Here is a 21,287-nt window from a genome sequence, read left to right as displayed (position 1 = left end):
TCTCTGTCTCAGTATTAATATATTACGCTGTTACACTGTGTCACCTGGTTCTGCGAGTGAATGCAAATCAGGCTACTTCAATAGACTCCCTCGCTGGGCATCAAGCCAAGGGAAATTGAATGAGCCCTCAGAATTTACGCCAGCACAATTTAAGATAAGGTTGTGATTTTTTGATTTATCAGGGCTACAAAGTCTGTGTCCAGGGAATACATAGGCAAGTTATTAAAAACCCTGGATGGACTTATTGTGCTTTAAATGCAACACAAATGCCACAAAAATGCCACGTTCAGAAGTATGGGGACAAGCAGTTCAAAAGGAAATGCACATGACTTTTAAAATGCACTTATGAACGCATGACATTGCAAACAGATTATATTGAATGCATTTTATAAAAAAAAAAAATTATCACGTGTGTTGAATTCGAAATGTGTTTCAGTTGTTGTCTTACATTTTTCTAAAATGTAAGACAACATCTGTGATATTCTGAACTTCATTAAAACTTGCTTTTGTTTCCGACAGTTAAATGAATGTTCTGGTCCAGCCTGACATTTGGCATTTCTTTCACCATACACATAAAAGCACTGCTCTACATGTTATTGATAAAAAAAATGTGCTCTTCTAAACACAATACAGGGTGCATGCACACTGTGTTGTGGAATGTCAACACAAAAGGCCAACCACAGTTCTGCACCATCAGCATGGTTATATCTTCACTACAACCAACACCATGTTCTCCGTATGTTCAGGGGAGGTTGTAGCATAGTGGGTGGCACACTCAAACCAGAAGAGCACAAAGTCACAGGCTCAAACCCCACGTACTACCATTGGACTTACTGAGTGTCTCCAGTGGGACTGTCCCCCTCTGGATAAGCGTGATTGATGCCATTAATGTAAATGTATAAAGAATGCCCATTTATTGATGTGGCCAGTTGTGATCTCACTGCATTCGTGTTTGATTGGTGATTATTCACTGTTATGAATTAAGAAAATAAATTCCACTGACAAGAGCAAACCTGTGACGCACTACTCTTCCTTCTGGGTGTTTTGGCACTGTCACATTGTCACACTCCAAGGATCAGCACCATACACAGCATGTTATTAATGCAGTAACTACTTGGAAGAAATGCATTGAATGTGCCAGCCTAGGAGTCTTCAGAAGTAAAAAAAAAAAAAGTGTTACTGTGGGTTGGTACACTGAACCCGAGAGTCTTTGCTGGTATAAAGGAATATAATACTGCTGGGGACAGCATGGCTTCCACAGCGTGAGAGGCTGGCTTGACTGGAAACTCACCATGAGATGTCTTTTACTCACCCAGATAAAAGATTTACAAGAACAATGACTTCAGAAATATAAAAGCCTCTTAAACCATCCACATGCACATATTCCTGTCACAGGTACAAGGAAACACAATCTGACTCTCTAAGACTGTGTCTCCTGGGAGCAGAAGAAGTGACTTACACATGTTATGTCATCAGCACATCAAAGGACAGTTCATCATACATATGAATCAGTTGTATGAGTAAAGCACCAACCACTTTGTATATTATGATGGAAAGCAGCAAACAGCAACCTTAACAACAGAACTTTATCATGATGCTAATAAAATCCCATCCATATCCAAAACATACACCCAATAAGGATAATACGGTCTGCATCCTATTGGCTGAGCTTTATGACGGACGTTTTTATGACATTTGTAATATATATTATGTCCATGCATTATGTGGAACGAGTCTTAAGATTTCCGAAGATTTACTGTCCATATGAACTTCATCGTATGGATTTTCCCTTTTCCTGGAAGCTGGTAAATATTTGAGTGAGGAGGCATGAAATCAAGAAAAGTGCAATGCAATGCAGATTAATAATTTAAAGGCAGCTTTCCTCTAAGACATTTTTCTTTGCGCTCACAACATTTGTCCGACCAAAAAATTGTATTATGACACATATCACATCAGTCCAATGTAAGTGCAACCAGGCATTAATGACAGTGTTTTGCATACAGAGAGAATGAATGTGCACCGGTGTCTCAAGAGAACTGTATGCATCTGTTTTTTTCCCCATTACATTTACATTTAGAGCATTTATCAGACGCCCTTATCCAGAGTGACTTACAGTCAGTAGTTTCAGGGACAGTCCTCCCCTGGAGTAACTCAGGGTTAAGTGTCTTGCTCAGGGACACAATGGTAGTAAGTGGGATTTGAACCTGGGTCTTCTGGTTCACAGGCGAGTGTGCTACCACCATTACATCCTAATTTGGGTATGTTTTCACACCAAAGTGCGTCTATGATGAACCTTTACATCACAAATGATAGTTTATGCTGTAAATGCTTTTTTTTGACAGGGAAGGGAGTCAGGCCTTCAAGATTCTGCACTTCAAGTAAAGAAATAATATACTTGATTATTTATATAACGTACAATGTACTGCTGGGGCAATATGTGTCTTCTCACCACTTTCAGAGTAATGTGATGGAGATAAAAAAGTAACTGTCTTGCAAAATTAACCATTTTTGGAACATTTTTATCCCCAGTTTCATGAAAACATGAGTCTGGAACTTCAATAATTGATCATTGTTCCACAATGATTATCACCATGCTAATTCAAAAGAATAATATATGTATAATAATATAAGTTGTCTCATGATGAATGCTGAGGAGAATGTCTGCAGTGGTTATGATAATACTTTTAGGGCATACTGGCCACACTCTTTGAAAATGAATAATGTATTAAAGTATGATTTGATCTGCCATTGGCTCTCAGTACAGATTACATTTGAGGGTATTTTCTAGAATAAATGTAGGTAGGCAGGTGTTTTGTGTGGCAGATGCACTGACACTGACCGCCTGTTGGTCTGGGGTTGGGCGTGCCTTGTCACCACAAGCCCAGTTGAGGGACCAGATTCTCCTCTAGTCGCCCTTTGAATCTGTTGCTTCATCGCCATAAGGCTCGAGGCGGCTTGTCAAGGTGCCTGATGGGCGTCTTCTGTTCAGCACACTGCGGCCTGCCACTTCAGATCTGACAGCTAGGTAAAACGCTACAAACAGAGTAAAGGCTTGGTAATCACTACCGCAGAGCAGATGCTTCAAGTCCAACACAGTATGCGCTGCCGTGTTTATCTTTTATGTTTGAATGATTATGCAAGAAGCTCCATCTTACAAATGTCACATAATCAATGCAAGAAATGTCATTAATAGATGTAGCTGCAGTGAAACTGTAGAATGTTTTATTCCTGTCTTCGGAAATGAAGGTTAAAGTGATTAGTTGTCACATGTGCCAGACCACAGCACAGCACCCACTGCACACAGTGAAATGTGGTCTCTGCATTTAACCCGTCCCCTGAGGGGGCAGTGGGCAGCCACGACAGGTGCCCTGGGAGCAGTGTGTGGGGACAGTTCCCTGATCAAGGGGACATCAGTGGCACCTTGGCAGTTTGGGATTTGAACTCGCAACTTTCCGATTACGGGTTCACTTCCTTGCCTGCATACGATTGATAAAAAAGGCCTACACAGCCCTGTTAAAAAAACGAGACCATCAGAAGGACCTTCGACAAATAAATAGTTTAAGGGTGTGCACACTTGTGCAAGCAGCCAATTGTACCTTTGTTTTTTTAATCAAATTGAAAGGTCATAGGTCATGGTACAGGTGGTTTGCCATATATGTCACATGCACAAAAGGCCACACGCTCGCTGGCGTAACACCTGAACACCCATCAACTGCATGCTGCATATTTGGAAGAAGAACACCGGTGTGTAAAGTAACATAAATAAAATGCCATACCGGCACATATATGAAACTATACGGAAAAAAAGTGGTAAAAATGCTGAATGGTGCGAATAATATTTAAGGTGAGTCTGCTCTATTTTTACTTTCCAGCAGTGGGGAGTAATGATTTGTGCTGACACAACAGGGTTACTCTGTTCAGCCACTAATGCATCAGGCAAGGCTCCTTTCTAACAAGTGTGTGCAGGGGATAATAAGCAGCCAAGCTCTCCGGTGCTTATTTACACGCCACGACGCGTCCAGATGAGGAGGGCGCGTGCCTCTCCGCAGGCACATGCACACAGTTGTCTGCGTCGGGCGGCCTTGGCTCACATCTCAGGCCACATCTTACGGCCCCTCGGCTCCCGGCGTGCTTCAACGAGAACCATGAGTGCTATACAGTCGTATAGAGGGGCGGGCTTAAGGCTTTTTTTTTTTTTTTTCTTAATTGACACCAGGAAACTGGCCAGAGAAGGTAAATGAAGGAGGGGTTCCATCGTACATCCAGATTGAAAGTGTTGGCCCTACTCAGGTGAGGATCTTTTCCTTTTTTTCCTGCTGTTGCAGGTTTCTGATGGTCCTGATGCGCCAGTAGGTGGCAATGCTGCTTCGTCGGCTCTCTTTAAAAAATAAAAAAATAAAAAAAATCACGCTTAAGTGGTATTTATGAAGTGGGATTAACTTCATTCAGCCACCTTTTTTTTCTGATGGGGGAAGGGGTGTCCGTTCGAGTTGCGACCGGCGTCCGGTGGGTCGGTGGGTGGGAGACGGGGTCCATCCTGCGTTCACGGGGACTGCAGCAAAAACTGGGCTAGATCGGAATAAAGGAACACACGGATGCTCTGGCGCTTCCCCCCCCTCTTTTTGTGGGTGCGCGCGCGTGTGTGTGTGTGTGTGTGTGTGTGTGTGTGTGTAATATTGGGTTTGTTATGAGGCTCTGTGCCGCAGACACAGAATATCCGAGCGGCCTCCGAGGCATCGTGGATCGTGGATCGTGGAACCCTGCGCGGTCGGGGCTGGATTTCTATCCTTATTTTTATTCGTGGAAGACGGATATCGGAAGCTCGTAAATGAATGAACGAGGCGCGTCGAAAGTTGCCTGCAGCGGAAACATCTCGGTAGACGGACGGTGGAGTTTTCATTCTGGGTGACTGGCGTCATATTTATTATAATTATTAATGATACGCTCCTGGAGGGGTGGTGTTGGGGGCTGAACCCCGTTTCTCGCGGATTCTCCTCACCGGAATACCAGTTGAGGGGCGACGGAGACAGGAAATCAGTCCTAAAATCGACTTTTAGCCCCCTTCCCCGTCGGATTTGATCGCGCCCCCTCCCCTCCACAGACCCCGTCCTGCGCACGTTGATCGCCGCGGAAATGCTGCGCGGATGACGGTTCCTCGCCGCCTGCAGATCTCGGCTGGAGAGATGGGTGAGTGGGGTTTTTCACGCGTTTTTTGGGGGGGTCGATCCTGTAGGTACCGGGGTTGTACAAGTTATACAGCACGGTCACGTTATTCACGCTCACGTCTATTCGTATATCTATCGATCTATCAGCCGATCTATCCATTTAGTATCGATTATGGGGGGGCGTTTGGGATCGGCATTGGCAGTGCAACAGTGCCCGGAACGATCCCCCTTTCTGTTGCTACATTTATCGTCTTTTTTTTCAGACTACGACACCAGATCATTAATATTCACATCACGCGTGGGCTACTGAAGGATGCACTTTATGGTGAGCCGTCCAATAAGAAACACACACACACACACACACACACGCTCGCTGGCGTAAGGCTCAAGTTTAAAAAAGAGAGAGAGAGAGAGAGATGCACGTCAGGAACGTTCAACAGTGCGCCGTGCGCCCTCATCGTGGAACGTTCCACCCCAGATCCCGACCCAGCGTGGCCGCCGCCGGGGCCCGTTATTTATTCCACGCGTCCACGGGGCTCCTGCGCCGACATTATGTAATTCCGGGATGATTCACGGTGGTGGGCTGCTGTGGAACCTGCGAGTGGGGACGAGGGAAGGAGCTGTCCGGCCCAGGCAGGTGCTGCAACGTGAAGCGCACAGTTCTCTTCGTTTTGAGGGACTGCGAGGCAGTTGTGCAAATCTGCGGATAAGTGGTAGGATCAGTGAATAAATAAACGTAGAACGCACCAAGTGGCACAAAAATGGATGTATGTGGGGTTTTAAGAAGACAAATGTAAGGCCATAACATCCTGGAATACCGCATAATTCATGTGCCTTTTAATAAAATATGGTCCGGATCCATCCACTCGCCTAGAACACCCATTCCACGTGTCTATTCCATATAGTTGCTGCATTTGTCCCACGTAGCTGATGAATAATTAAGAGGATTTGTCTGGGAAGGTTAAGGGGTTAAATAACGCGCATATTTGCGAGCAGCACACCTATCTTAATACACACTTAATCCTTAACAGCAATTACTTCGTGGATGTCTGTTGAGCTAATTATTTCAATCCTTCTGATAATGAACGCACACGCCACGTTTAAAGGCCTCTGGCTTGTTTCGTGGCCAGGATTCATATTTAAAGGCCAAATCCGAATCTGCCGGGTTACTTAATTACTTGCCATTGAGCTAAAGGTTCAAATGACTTTGAATGCGATTGGATTGTGAGTTACGCGTTGAGGCCGACGTAGGAAAGCGCCGGCCGTTTATGGCAGCCAAAACGTGTAATCGGTGACTAACGAACCCCCAAAAATATGAACGCAGCATTGTGGCCTCGATTTAGTACGCTGTGTGACGGTGCACCGATTTAAAGGCGGAGACGAAGAGGAAACTGTTCTAAATGCACATTTTAAGTTGTGTGGTCAACTGTTAATTTGCCAAAGGGGTCACGAGGATGGAAGGCAGCGAGCCTCAGGGTTCGACCCACGCTGCAGAGCATCTAAATATGCACCCGTAGTCAATGCTACATCCACTAAAGATTTAAATAGTAAGTGGACTAGTTTACCTGAAGGTGACTTTCCCATCGTTTACCAGCTACCTGCTCCATTAACTGCAGGCAAAGCGCTGCTCATTTCGCGTCAGTGGGCGAAAGCATTTGTTTACTGTAATTTCCAGAAGGCCGTCTTTTGGGGAGAACATTACTGCGTATTTAAGCCCACCCGATTCAACCTAATTCAGCTAATTATCTAACAATTGTTTTGCGCAATTAGGTGAGCATTTAGTTGTAGAGGCGCTCTGCAGCAAAGCAGTCAAGTTGAGCTGAGCCTAAGTGCATTAGAGCGGGAGAAACGTTAAATGAGCTGTGGGTCCCCATGCAGGAGCACGACCACAGTGTATTTCCAAACGTTTTTACGACTTTTTATTTGAATTATTGTACTTCAGTACCTAATTCTTTTGAAGAATTTGACAGGAAGCAAAGACAAATTATTAATTTGCATAATCCCAATATGAGGGGGGGGGGGGGGGGGGGGGGTCTGGAAATTTGGCCAATCTGTTCATACAAGACAGAACCGGTACTTTTGTACTAAAAACCTTATACACACTGAGTGCCATAAATCTGGCTACTACTCATCTCGGTCCTTGGTCCTCGGTCTGGCAGGAAATGCTCAGGAAGGTAAATGGAGGGGTAAAGCTTTAATGAATGTGCACTAATTACCAGTGTTATGGGCTGGACCAGGTGTTTGCGGAGGACATTGATGCATGTGCTCCAGGTGTAGCATGTGTCAGGTTGCACCTAATATGTTCAGTTTTCTGTCCCGAAAATTGGTAGAGAATGTCAATGTCAGGTCTCTTTATGGAATTAATATCAACCTATGAATGAGAGACTCATTACTTGCTTCGTTTGCTGATGTTCATCCTGCCAGTCTGTCACTGCACAATAGATCATTGGAAGAAATGTACATCACATGAAACCAGACGTCCGCCACGCTGTGACCAACTGCCTTGGGGCAGGCCCTAAATTCCTAGTACCGTTGGCCAACACCCAAACTCATACAGTCCTGAACCAACTGATAATGGCAGAAATGCTGCTTTTTTCCAAAAGGATTAAAGAGACAATCTGCTAGTCCCCATGCCAAACTGCAGAATATTGCATGTTCATAAAAGGCTCGCCCAAATCTCCTCCTATGCCCAGGATGTCTGGAACAAAATATTTACCCCAAATATTTACGAGGTGTGTAGTGACTAGCTTGGCTGGCTCACAAAGCTGTGATCGGTCTTTAATTCCCATTGAGGGCAGCTGAGGCTTCTTGGAGGGAACAGGGAAGAGGTGAGTCTGGCCCAACAGCACAGTCCGTGCTGGAGCTTGCTCTGGCTAAAAAGAGGAACTTCCAAAATAGCTGAGTTGCCTCACTGTAGAAACACTTTATCATCTGGCTTGTGTCCCATACTGGTATTGTGGGGAAAAGAACAAAAGGATTCTATCCTGGTATTATTCTATAGGTCAAACCTCTGAACCTGAACCAATTCTTAACCCTTATGTGGTGTTTATCTTGTTTGGGGTCCAGTCGGGGGGTGCAGGTTTTAGTGTGATGTCATTGAAAAGGTCAAAATTAGCCAAAGTGAAGAATTCTCAGGTTTGAATTATATGTTTGCTGTTTGGTAATCATTTAAAATGGAACCTGAACTCCACACAAACCCCAATATTGAACAAAAGATGATAGCCTTTTTTGTAGGTTTAATTTGCACAACTAACTGCTTGTTATGTCCATTTATTCTGATGGCATGACTTGACTAGACATGTGCCATCTGGTGCAGATACTTTTTCTTTTGGGAATCATCTGGATGTCTGCATGAACAACTTCTTATCTTACCTGACTCATATGAGTCACACATAACCACGCAGCATTTCATCTTCAGCTTCTTAAAAATATGATCTGCTATTCAGAAGTATGATCAACTGAAAGGGATATGAAAGAACCTGCTACACCTGGGATTGCATATGGAAAAAACACACGTTGAGTGCAGTTCACAAAAATGAAGACAAGTTTATCAGGATATGTTGATGTTATACTGTACCATCCCTGGTCCTGAAGGGCTAACCCCTGATACATCAGACCGGATTCACCCTCTCTGCTTCCTGAAGATGGAACATGAAAAGATCTCGTGACCCCTGATGTATGTGATTAAGGCTCTGTTGTGTCATATCTGTGTCATATAGTGTCTTGGTTTTCAAGCCGGAACTGGAGTACCCAGGTTTTTGGGATCACAGTTGCTGTGTCTTTAAATGCAGTGTAGCTATTAATCTTAATATCCTCAATGTACTGCGGTTAATATGCTTTGACTGCAGTATTGACCATGGACAGTCAATAATAAGTAATATTCATAGTAAGAACATAAAACCCGACACCACTTTAATTTTAGTCATAATGGTGAAAACCACTGGACTCGACATTTATATGCAGCATCATTGCAAACTCATCTCAAATGCAGTCTGATTGAACTACATGTTCGGTTTTGCACTGAGTAGTGTGAGGCAATTCATATTTAGAGCAGAGAAAAGTAGGGGGAAAATGCTACAAATACAAATTTGGGTTTCACAGACATTTTAACATATTTATCTGTTTTCATCTCAAGCGAGTTAATAATGAAATGTGATTATTATTTATAAAAGTACATCCTGACACGTCAGATTTGAATGCTGGGAAATGGAACATGGCCCAAGAGACAGCAGATGAAGTGAAAGCACAAAAGTGCTACAGCAGTTTAGTCTTACAGCAGATGTCTGACGCCATGCACTGACAATCTGGAATACCCTGTCTGAGGGGCATCTGGCAAACTGGATATGCACCAGGCAGCATCAGAGAGCGATGCGAAAAGATCCATCTAGGTGGGGATTGAGCCGTTTAACTGATTTACGGCACAATTTAACACCTTGGACTAAATTCACGCCCAATGTGACTACTCACAACCATCTTTCACTCCTTTCTTCCTGCACCAGGACAGAACACTTTAAAATTTGTAAAATAAAAAATAGGGAAATGGAGTGGACATTAAAGGCAGTAATGTATCTGCATTAAATGTTTATTTAATTTTAATTGAGTTTTACTACAGAAATTACAGTTTTACTTTTATTTTTATTTTCTTTGCCTCATAGTGTTAAAATGAACAGATGCTATTCAAATACCCTGCCTGAGAGCATTAATTTGAGCTAACACGATAGATAGGGACATGCTGTGTTCTCCTATGATACACAATCCACTCAAAAGCCGGAGAAGCACCGAATTTATGTGCTCTGGACAGCTCACAGCTGAGTGTTTCAGTTGTCCTTGCCTCATGCAGTCAATATTAATTACTAAAGGGCCTGTGTAGCTACTCTGAGATTATCATTTTAAGCAGGGAAAAATCAAGCCATTTTATAGCTGTTTGTCATTCCATCGCTGTCTTTCTCTCTCTGAGCTCGGGGCATTTGCACAAAATACTATATGTCTTTAGATAAACTCTCCAAATCTCAGCAGTGGGAATATGAGTTTGATGTAGGAAGACGTCGTAAGTCATGTCCATGCATGAGAAGGATATATCTTGGTGATGGATAGGCAGACTGTGGCAGCAGTTCAGTCACATTTCATTCCCATAAATGGAGTCAACATGTCCTGGAGGATTATCTCTGGACTGATGGAAGCCTACACTGAAGAGGGCATTGCATTCATCTCCCTATTAATCCAGAAAGTCCCTCCATTTGAGGGGCCAAGGCACCTTCTGCGCCGTCTCACAGACATTTATTGTTCGTATTCAGGCCTTTGCGCTCCTTTCTGTCTATGACTAGATAAGCAGGTGATGGAACCTGTACTGATAATGACCCGTGCGTGCTAAATGGGGCCTTTCTTTGTACTTCTCGGGGGTCCGCAGCCCGGACATTTTGCAGTGGCACGCATTGTCTTTTCTTATGCATGGCCGCGACAGCGTACCTTGCCACCAAAGCCTCTTTGAGAGGACTGCACTGTGCAATGCAATCTGTATGCAGGGGATGAGTTCCATGTGAAGAGTTGCTCCTGCATTTTGTGCCTATGCGAGGGGATCAAGTCATTGCTCATCCCGTTCTCTTTTCCTGCCCCCTCTTTCCATCTGTGTACCTCCGTGAGTCACCATGTTGAATATATTGATCTATGCAAGCATTTCAGATGAATCTTAGCCAGTGCTTCCATTTTTATGTTGCTTTCTAGGAATATGTCCTTAAAAAATGTCTCTTTTGCAATAACCCCTTACACTAAATCTCATGCATATTGAAATGAACATCTTGTGAATCTAATGACCGAAATTACCATGCCAGCACAATCTGGCCTTACCTATAATAGCTACTTCTATTTCCAACTGTGATTTTGTGTTTAATTACTATACATGGTGACTTAGCTCATGAATAATGAATGTGCCTCCATGCTCTATGTGCTCCGACTACTGATGCATTATGCCAAAGTTGATCGCGTTCCCTCTCTGTTCCTTTAACTCACACATCCACCAGCACACGCATGCAGCCGTAAATACACACACACACGCATGCTAACATCCAGAGAAGGATAAATGCAATTTCAAATGTCATTCCTTCTACCTTTTTTCTGCACCGTTCATCCCCAGCTCTGTGAAGCTGCAATACTGGGGCTGGTCAGCTGATAAGAAATCCCTGAGTGAATATTCATTTATTCGTGTGACACTCAGCCTCTGTTGTGCCCTGTGGAAGGTTCAAGGGTAGGAAGAAGTCATGCCCTGTTAAGCCAGCAAAGTATTTAGTATTCATGGAAGATAACGTGATCAAGGCGTGCACCCTGAATATGTCCTTGGTTTTAAAATGTTGCTGCAACCGACAGCGACAGTGTTGGAAAATGGTGTAACACAACAGACAGAAAATGTTGAAATAAGACACAAAAACCAACTAAACAAGTGTGTATGTACATGTGGTAGGATGTATTTTAGAACTAATAGGTCGGCCGATATATTAACTAGCTCTTTATGACGTGTCTGAATGGAGCACGCATTTAAGACCCCCCCCAACACATATGTAATCTTTCACAAAATGAAAGTTTGTCCTACTCTGCTGCAAGCCATTGTAATGTAAAGCGTGTTTGCTGGATCAAAGCTATGCAAATGCTCCCAACAATTTGGATCTCGCTGCCGACAGTGACTGTTTTGGCAAATGACTGGCAGATATGTCACACAATCTTAGGACCAATTAGTATTCCGTTTCAGGACCAAACTGAAGGTGACAGGGCCAGATTCTCTGGGGGGGGGGGGGGGGGGGGGGGGGGGGGGGGGGGGGGGGGGGGGGGGGGGGGGGGGGGGGGGGGGGGGGGGGGTGCAGAAACTCCTCCTTTCTTTCACAGTCGAGTGGAAAATCCTGCCTCACCGTCTGGGCTAAACTTACATAACTTCAGTAATAGCAGAATATACGAGGTACTCTAGTAGTCACATTTAGCAAAATTACATTACAGTGATGTCGAAATGCTTAGGGCAGAATGGAGGCCTGAACTGAAGTAGTGCCATGCAAATACAATAAATATACAGCAGTTGCACTTTAATTCCTATAGTAATGTGTTGCGTGTGTCTGAAAGGGAATAAAAAAAAAACAGAGACTTTCAGTGAAGCTTTTTGTTGTAAATGTTAAAGTTATGTGGAATAAAAGATGAAGGAGACATGCGCAGTTGTGGCCGAAAGTTATAATCAATGTACCAGTGGATGCTGCAGCCGTGTCATGAATGGCTGATAAATGTGTGACACTCTGTGTTTGGACAATATGTGTCATGTCAGCCTGGCCGGATATCACTCGAAATTCAGATGCAGGTTTCTGTGACGCCCCTACCAAATAAACACACCCCTTCCCCATTCACTGTGGTTGAACTGGGTGACTATTTCTGGGATGAGAAGGAAGGAGCAGGTGGGATGGAATAGTTTTCAGTCACAGCGTGTGCCCCTTAGCCTGAGGATTCGTCTTGGGACACGAATTTAAAATAACACGCTTCCATGTTTCACGGTTACAAATTAGGTGGCATGCTGAAAAAGAAATGGCCATATACATGGGATTATTGCAGTAAATGAAAACGATTCTTCTTAAATTAATGAGACGTGGTCTGGATCTCAGTATCTTTTTCAGGAAACAGGTTTTGAACAGTAGGTCCCATTTTCACGGCTCTTCTGTCTGCTCGCTCTTTTTAGTGGCTCTAGCAGCAGCAGGTCACTTGATCACTGTCAAGCCACTGGCCCAAGTTGTCTTATTTTTAGCGTCTTTAAGACGCAAGCACTTTAGTACTTTGGATCTTAAATAATATTATTTCTCATGAATGGCCACTCGAGGTTTTAAGGCCTTATTTGTAAATGTTTTATTATTACAATTTTACAGTGTAAAAAAAGGATATTATTATGCATGTCTTTTTGTGTTATATGAATGTGTTCTTCTGCAAAAAAAAAAAAATGTTTGCACACTTTGCTGTTGAGGACCTTATATTTTTCTCCCTGTCCACGTAATCCCACTCATCTTTTTTTGAAGAGGTGGGAAATCTGATCCATGGAGGGCTGTTGTGGGTGCAGGTTTTTTGAAGACCTCTCAGTCAACGAATAATAAAGATCTTTGTGGGAGGATCCTTTATCCCTCACATATTGAAAGGTCATCCCAAAAGCCTGTACCCACCCTGCCCCCCCATGGGCGAGGATCCCTTACACAAAAGATGTCTAGATAGCAACTTGAAGCATGTACGGACTTCCAAAACAGAATTTCCTTCTGTTTAAACGGCGCAGAGACACCTTGGCACCTGTACTACTGCACTGCTAGTAAAATTTTATATAATGTCTGGAGATTGACTCCTGCTGCTGTATTTTCATGTTCTGTGCGATACCACAATCTGTCGTAATACATCGTAAAAGCACATCTTGCAGCACATTGCATGTGGAATAAATTGTTAAGAATTGTGCCATGGTTCATTAACAACTTCATTATGTAATGAGTTGTCGTGTGTTTTACTAGTTCTGCTTTCCCAGAAATATCTGAGAGAATATGTTTGACTGTGACTATTATAACATATAATAGAATAATATCTAGAATTGGTTTGATTGTGAAGAGTTATTCAGGTATTTATTAACGTGCCATCAAAAGGTCTGACCTTTGCCACCTTCATGCTTTCACATGTTTCTCACCAGCAAACATACATTTAACAAAACATATCTATTTCTTTAATGTTTCCTTAATTGTATGAAGCCAAGTTAAAGAGAAAGACAGTTTTTTACACACCTGAAGTATGACTTATATTAGCTCATCAAAATATTAACCCTGGTCACTATTTTTTTTTCACCCTGAGACATGATCCAAGACAGTAAAGCAGTTCCTGTAGCTGGTTTTATCTTGAAATGCACAGGTTTCTGGAGGTAGATCATTTCTGAATAATTATTTTCTATAATTTGGGTTTAGCACACATATGAGAATTAACATATGATGGAAATACAGATTAGGATTTACTACAATCTAATCTGAGACGGGTGCCACAGGAAAATTCTCCCATGATTTAATCTGATGACCAATTTCATTACGGTAATCGACGCTGCATATGTTAGAGAGGTACAATTAATTAAATATTCCTATGAGAATACCTGTACTGATGAACAAGGGAAATACGCTTCGATTTAATCTCACATGTGTTGCTCTGCCGTCAACATCTTTTATATTAATTTATGTTTATTCCTTTAATTTCAGGGTGCATTCTACATTCTAATAAGGTACAAACTGCAGCCTTACAGCACTGTCACTAAATAGACTTGCTGGTGTGAAATGTAGGGTTTTGAAATTCAGCCATATCTTGGAGTTACAGTGACATGTGGCAGTTCACCTTATTCACATTGCATGCTGCTGTGTTACTCTGATAATATTCTATATATGTGCTATAAATGCAATGCACCCCGATGGAACATAACCCCGAAACAATCACCAAAAAGTCACTGTGTAAATAGTCTTACATCAAGTACTTAATGTCATTTTCCATACACTGTTTTTCATATTATATGGATGTATGTACAGGTATTATATCAAAGTCAAATGCAACCTAAATATATTTAAAAGTTAAAAAATAAGAACAAGCAGGTCTGGTTGTCAAACTTCTGTAAGCATATATAGATTGAACATAATCAAAATCAGAAAAGATATATTATTTTTTGGCTTTTTCTCATTTCATATCATGGTAAATTTGCCAAGAAAATCATAATAGGCCTTACACTTGAGTGTTTTCATTACTGAAGACCCCTTCAGTAATATACTGTACAGTAATGTGCATTACTGAAGACCTTCTTCCAACCAAATTGCTTGCTGTTCAGATAAACTGCCTAAAATGTTTGCACAGTACTGTATTAGATAAAGAAATTGAAAGCACTTTCCTTTATGCGGAACTGCCCATCAAAGTGGAAGCAGGCTTTGGTATTCCATTTCTGCAGAATGCATATCATGATCGTTCTGATTTTACTGAATAAGAAATAATATCTTCTTTCTAGAAAACCATATTGACAGAGCCACTTGTGCAAATAACAGATCAACATTTTCTAGGGTAAAGAAAGAAAAGAGAAAATATTTTCCGGTCACACATGAGCAACCTATTGCCATGAATGTAGCTTTCAGCGCTTTATGTGAAGACTCCATGGATGGAAAACTGTACACTGCTGAATACACATCTGATATCCCAAGGCCAGAACAATGTTGAAATGTCTCAAGATAAAATATGACTGTCTTGCAGTGGTCAAATCAAAGGACGAATTTTAATCCCAGTAAGGCCAGTGGCAGCACACAACCCTGGGCCATGCAAACTCAAAATTGAAGAGTTTGAGACTGCAGTAAAACATCTTCCTGGGGAAAAAATGAGAAACACTTAACTTGCAATTCAGTAAGATTGTAAAGTTGGTTTCAAAGCTGCTGTGTGTGTTTAATAATTTGAATAATAATTCAGAGTGACTTACAGATAATATGATTACATTTTTAATATAATCAGTCACCTTGATGGACCTTTGAACATATTTAAGCATATTGCAGCCCAAATTGACTTCAATGACAATTGATGTTTATGATTAAATAAATTATATTTGTCCATTTATCATCAATGCATTTGAATTATATTTTATATTATATGTTTGATGTTAAAATATATTTGTATTTAATACTAGATGGTAGTAGGGGTGGTACAGGGGTGGTAGTAGCCTAGTGGGTAACACACTCGCCTATGAACCAGAAGACCCGGGTTCGAATCCCACTTACTACCATTGTGTCCCTGAGCAAGACACTTAACCCTAAATTGCTCCAGGGAGACTGTCCCTGTAATACTGATTGTAAGTCACTCTGGATAAGGGCGTCTGATAAATGCTGTAAATATAAATGTACTAGATAAATTATATTTTGGTAAATATGATGGTAATATGAAATTAATAGTAGTTTAACACCCATTAATTATTTTATTTCATTTCAGGATGCCCAGTTACACCTACTTGGAGAGAGAGAAACTGCAGCTGATAAATTATGACTTTTGAACACGATGACCTCTTACCATCGGAACCAGATGATGAGAGGTCCTAGATGGAAAGGAGCCTGGTCAGACCCTCTGTTCGTCCTGCTGCTAGCGCTCCAGTTACTGGTGGTGGCAGGTCTGGTTCGGGCACAGACCTGTCCCTCGGTCTGCTCCTGCAGCAACCAATTCAGCAAGGTCATCTGCACCCGCAGAGGATTGAAGGACGTTCCCGATGGCATTTCCAGCAATACACGTTTCCTGAACCTTCAGGACAATTTAATCCAAGTCATCAAAGTGGACAGCTTTAAACACTTGCGACATCTTGAGGTCCTGCAGCTCAGCAAGAATCATATCCGGAACATCGAGATTGGAGCTTTCAATGGCCTTGCCAGTCTCAGTACGTTGGAGCTTTTTGATAATCGCCTTACGACCATTCCCAATGCAGCTTTTGAGTACCTGTCTAAGCTTAAAGAGCTGTGGTTAAGAAACAACCCCATTGAGAGCATCCATGTGTACGCTTTCAACAGGCTGCCCTCTCTGCAGAGACTCGACCTTGGCGAGCTCAAACGTCTGACTTATGTCTCGCAGGGAGCATTTAAAGGGTTGACTAATCTGCGGTATCTTAACCTGGGCATGTGTAACCTCAAGGAGATCCCCAACATTGCCCCTTTAGTCCGGCTGGATGAACTGGAGATGTCGGGGAACCAGCTAGCTGTGCTGCAACCTGGCTCTTTTAAAGGGCTCAGCCGCTTAAAGAAGCTGTGGATGATGCACGCTCAGATCCAGAGCATCGAAAGGAACTCCTTAGATGACCTGCAGTCGCTTGTTGAGCTCAACCTGGCCCACAACAACCTCACCTTCCTTCCGCACGAACTCTTCACTCCTTTGCAACACCTGGAGCGAGTGCATTTGCACCACAATCCCTGGAATTGCAACTGTGACATACTTTGGCTGAGCTGGTGGCTGAAGGAGGTCGCCCCGGCCAACGTTAGCTGTTGCGCCCGCTGTTACTCACCTTCCAACTACAGGGGTCGCTACATCGGAGAATTAGACCACAGCTATTTTCAGTGTTATGCCCCTGTCATCGTGGAGCCCCCCACAGACCTTAATGTAACCGAGGGAACGGCTGCTGAGCTTAAATGTCGAACAAATTCATTGACCTCAATCAGCTGGCTGACGCCGAATGGCTCCCTCATCACACATGGGGCGTACAAAGAACGAATTTCTGTCCTTAATGACGGAACATTGAACTTTACTAATGTCACGCAGCAGGACACAGGGATATATACATGTATAGTCAGCAACATGGCCGGCAACACCTCGGCGTCCGCTGTACTAAATGTCACATCTATAGAAAACAGCGGCGTTAGCTACTTCACCACCGTCACAGTGGAAACAATAGAGTCACCAAATGACGAAGGAAAGACCCCAGTGCAGTCAGCCAATGGCTGGGTGTCCACTTCCACGACCAGGGGGACACCCATCTCAACAGAGAAAGCCTACACCATACCGGACATAGACAGGGAAGGCGTGGAGAGCCTGGATGAGGTCATGAAGACTACAAAAATAATCATTGGATGCTTTGTTGCTATAACACTCATGGCTGCTGTCATGCTCATAATATTCTACAAGATGCGAAAGCAGCACCATCTGCAAGACCTCGATGGTCCCACACAGACCATTGAGATCATAAACGTGGATGAGGAGCTCACTGGGATTCCCTCTATAGGAGGTCACCTGACACTGCCCCCTTTGGAGCATGACCACTACAATCATTACAACTCTTACAAGGCCCCCTATAGCCACGCCTCCGCAATCTGTTCCTTGCATAGTTCTGTGCATGAACCTTTACTAATCCAAGCCAGCTCGAAAGACAATGTTCAAGAGACACAGATCTGATTTTTCCATTGCAACAGAGCTCAATGCGGGTGGGGTGGGGGGTTTCAGTCAGCAAAGGGTCTTGGGATGTTGCTGGGACGTTGCCAGTTTCATTCTGGCATCCATGTATGCTCTGACATCTGTAAGGAGATTTATTTGGTTAGCGTCATTCCTAAACACCATTTAGGGATAACAGTGATAGTACTTTTCTGCCCCTGTGATGAAAAGAATCTGTTTTTATCTGAGATTAGGAGGGCGTTGCCTGTCCACATCACTGAGATGGTGTACACTGTAAAGTGTCTTTACAAAGCAAAGGGTATTTATTTTGTATATATGCCGGTGTTGAATGAAGAAAAAGATGCGATATCTTAAGAGGGAAAGGATGGTTTACCACACTACCTGTATCCCGAAAACCCCAGAAATCAGTACCCAGTTAGTGCCTGCATCAATCATAACTAAATTGAATTTAGATTTCAAATTATATTACTAGTGATAATTTACGGTTGGGAAAACAAACATTCAGGAGCAAGAAATTCAGGCTGGGTTACACAAATAAATCAAATTAAAGCCTTGATTTATTCTCATTTCTGGCATCAATTTAATTTTATTAGTTATTGGTTTAAATGTGCCATCGAATGCAAATCAAACTTCACCTTGGCGTAATTGAATGTGGGAGGGTTCTGTACGTGGAACTGGCATGCTCTGAATCTCAAACAGAGTCCTCTTTCAACATAAACGCCACAGGATAGTGGCCTGCCTCAAGAAAGCGGTTAGATCTGATATGATGACCCCACTGAATTCGAGTATAATAGTAAGATGCAAAGGGCAAAGAAACTTAACAAGGATTCCCCCTGGACAGAAGGAGGAACCAAATCCTTGCCTTCTGTGGGCGTCGGCTGTAACAGAGCCTATCAGAGCACACCCAACATTACAAGGCCAAACAACAGTAGTTTTTAAACCAAACCTTGTATGTTTACAGCAGAGAATTAACATTTTTGACCATGTATTTTCTTGAGATTGATCCAGAAATTGACCATAAAAGCTTTTTTTTTTTTTTTTTATTAGAAAAAAAATGTATATTGCGACCTGATGCCACTTAAATTACCCGATTATCATTTTGTAACAAAATAGACTTCAAAACAGCCTAGCCAGCCTCATCCCCGCCCTTTTAGAAGAGGATGTGACGGCCAAAGGTTTTTGAGAGGGTTAAGGCGGGGCTGCTGTGGCTCACCTTGGCTGTTTATACGGTAACAAGCAAGTAAATAGCCCGGGGCTGCCAATGATTCTTAGAAGCATGCACTGTCAAGATAGCTGAGTGCGAGAGATACAGCTATCCCTTACGTTGAGGGGGGAAAAAAAGCAGACCTCCTGTCTTATTTCTTCATTCATCCATGGGTTGCACACCAACATGATTTTTTTTGTAACTATCCATTTGTGTTGTACCATATGCCTCAATTATTAATGATTATGTTTTTTTTTTGTTTATTTTTTTTATTAGCGTTGTATTCTACAAAGGTGCATTCTGAAAGCATAAAATGCAGCTTTGTGTGACTCTTTTAAAAGATGGCCCTATGTGGTGGGAGGGCCAATATATGTATATAGGTTTATATATATATTGGCAAAAAGCATTGACTCATTGTTTACTTAAAGGTGTGCTTTTTTTCTCTATCAATAAAATGACAATTAAATAAAAACAATTCAGGATTAGATTACTCCCAGATCCAACTGAAGTGTCATTTTGTACTCATCTTTTACAAATAGTAGCCATATTGTAAATAGACTTAAAGAGGCATTTTCCAATCTTACCGCACATTTTCACAACGTCAGTATGCTCCATAGAGTAAATGAACCAAGTGAAGAACTGCATTGTATAGCGCTGAAATTACACCGTGAATTACGTCCGAAGAGTGCAAGGAGGGCATTTATAAGCTGTCATATTATAAAATAAATTATGTAAAGTAAAAATATCCTGCCAAAGTAACTATGGAAACAAATGACCTTGCAGAAAAAAAAACTACAGCACAAACCAAATGTACATCGGGCTAGCAGCTGCATTGCAAACATTGCTTAAGACTGCTATGATCAGTCACTTTATTCTAATCTTTATTATTTAATTATGAAAACTGCTTTAATTTAAGTCCCTTTATTCCTAACATGTTTTAAAAAGCAGTGGCAATTTGTTGAGCCATTAGCACCAGATAACTACAAATCTAACTTTTTGACATCTCTTTGCAGACCAAGTATTTCATAAAAGTGATTTTCTGTCTGTTGGAGAGAGGATGCTGATAAACTCCTGCTACCAGTAGGGGACCTAGTGGTGCTGATCGGGTCCTTACTTACTAATAATCAGTTTGCAGATGCTTTGAAGGATGGAATAGGCTTTAAGGAAGCATTTCGGGCCCCAGATTGATTCATTGGGATTCATTGGATCACTTAAAAGCATGAATGCACTGGCAGAGTTGTGTTTTAGACAGAATGTAATGCAACTGTAAACCATTGTTTCCCTAATTTTGTTATTTAGTCTGTAAAATAGGTTGTGGGAAAAGAGTAAAAAACAATCATGCTAGGGCTGAGTTCGATCCTGTCATTTTGTCACTATGGCTGTAAAACAGGCAGGCTGAACAATGGCAGTTCACAGATTGGTTTTCTTTTAAATGTTTAATACACTTTTCAGCAAAAGAAACTTTGTCTAAGTCACAAATACACAAAAGATGGATATTGGATTAAATCCCTCAAATAACTGGTCTTTTCAAAAATGACACAGCCGTTAATGCGCTTTAATGGCCTCTGCAAATCAATACCCTCAGTGGATGGTTAACCTGTGTAAATTGCATAAAATGTTCAGCATCTTCATTTTCTGGACAATGTGAAAGTGTAATTATTAAAAAGAGAAGAAGAGCATTGTTTGCATACATGAAGTGTGTAATTCATTTTTTAGCTATTTTACATTTTATTTATTATCTGTTTTTTTTTTTTAACAGCGAGACACTTGTCATGGGCTTTGTCAAGTCCTCAACACACCAAATCTTTATTCAATATCTTGTGTGCTGACATTTTAATAAGGTCTCTTCTGTGAAACTGTTTCTTTATATTTCCAAGAAAAAAAAAGAAATCATTTATTAATACCCGAGGTTGTACTAAAGTTCATACCCAAATAAAAATGTGTTTTTTCACATATCCATTGTGCCTTAAAGTGCTTAAAAATAACATTCATCCTTCCTGCTT

At 42.0% G+C, this 21,287-nt stretch overlaps 1 protein-coding gene across 2 annotated transcripts; it reads left to right on the top strand.

Moving 5' to 3' along the window:
- The first annotated feature begins 4,542 nt into the window (after positions 1-4,542).
- Positions 4,543-21,060, top strand: lrrc4cb (leucine rich repeat containing 4C, genome duplicate b). Of its 2 annotated transcripts, none has more exons than XM_028956397.1 (2): positions 4,543-5,187; positions 16,146-21,060. In XM_028956397.1, exon 2 carries the CDS (start codon positions 16,212-16,214, stop codon positions 18,081-18,083), a length of 1,872 nt encoding a protein of 623 aa, XP_028812230.1. In that variant the 5' UTR covers positions 4,543-5,187; positions 16,146-16,211; the 3' UTR covers positions 18,084-21,060. The 2 variants fall into 2 exon arrangements, with proteins under 2 accessions (XP_028812230.1, XP_028812231.1); XM_028956398.1 differs by lacking the exon at positions 4,543-5,187 and adding an exon at positions 5,451-5,490.
- Positions 21,061-21,287: the final 227 nt, after the last annotated feature.

This window comes from Denticeps clupeoides, chromosome 16 (assembly GCF_900700375.1).
Source record: "Denticeps clupeoides chromosome 16, fDenClu1.1, whole genome shotgun sequence".
Lineage (NCBI taxonomy): Eukaryota > Metazoa > Chordata > Actinopteri > Clupeiformes > Denticipitidae > Denticeps > Denticeps clupeoides.
Note: the sequence above shows the minus strand (reverse complement) of the source record. Positions and strands in the feature narration are given on the sequence as shown.

Coding starts and splice junctions, on each gene's coding strand:
- lrrc4cb (XM_028956397.1), top strand. CDS start 16,212: ATGACCTCTTACCATCGGAACCAGATGATGAGAGGTCCTAGATGGAAA.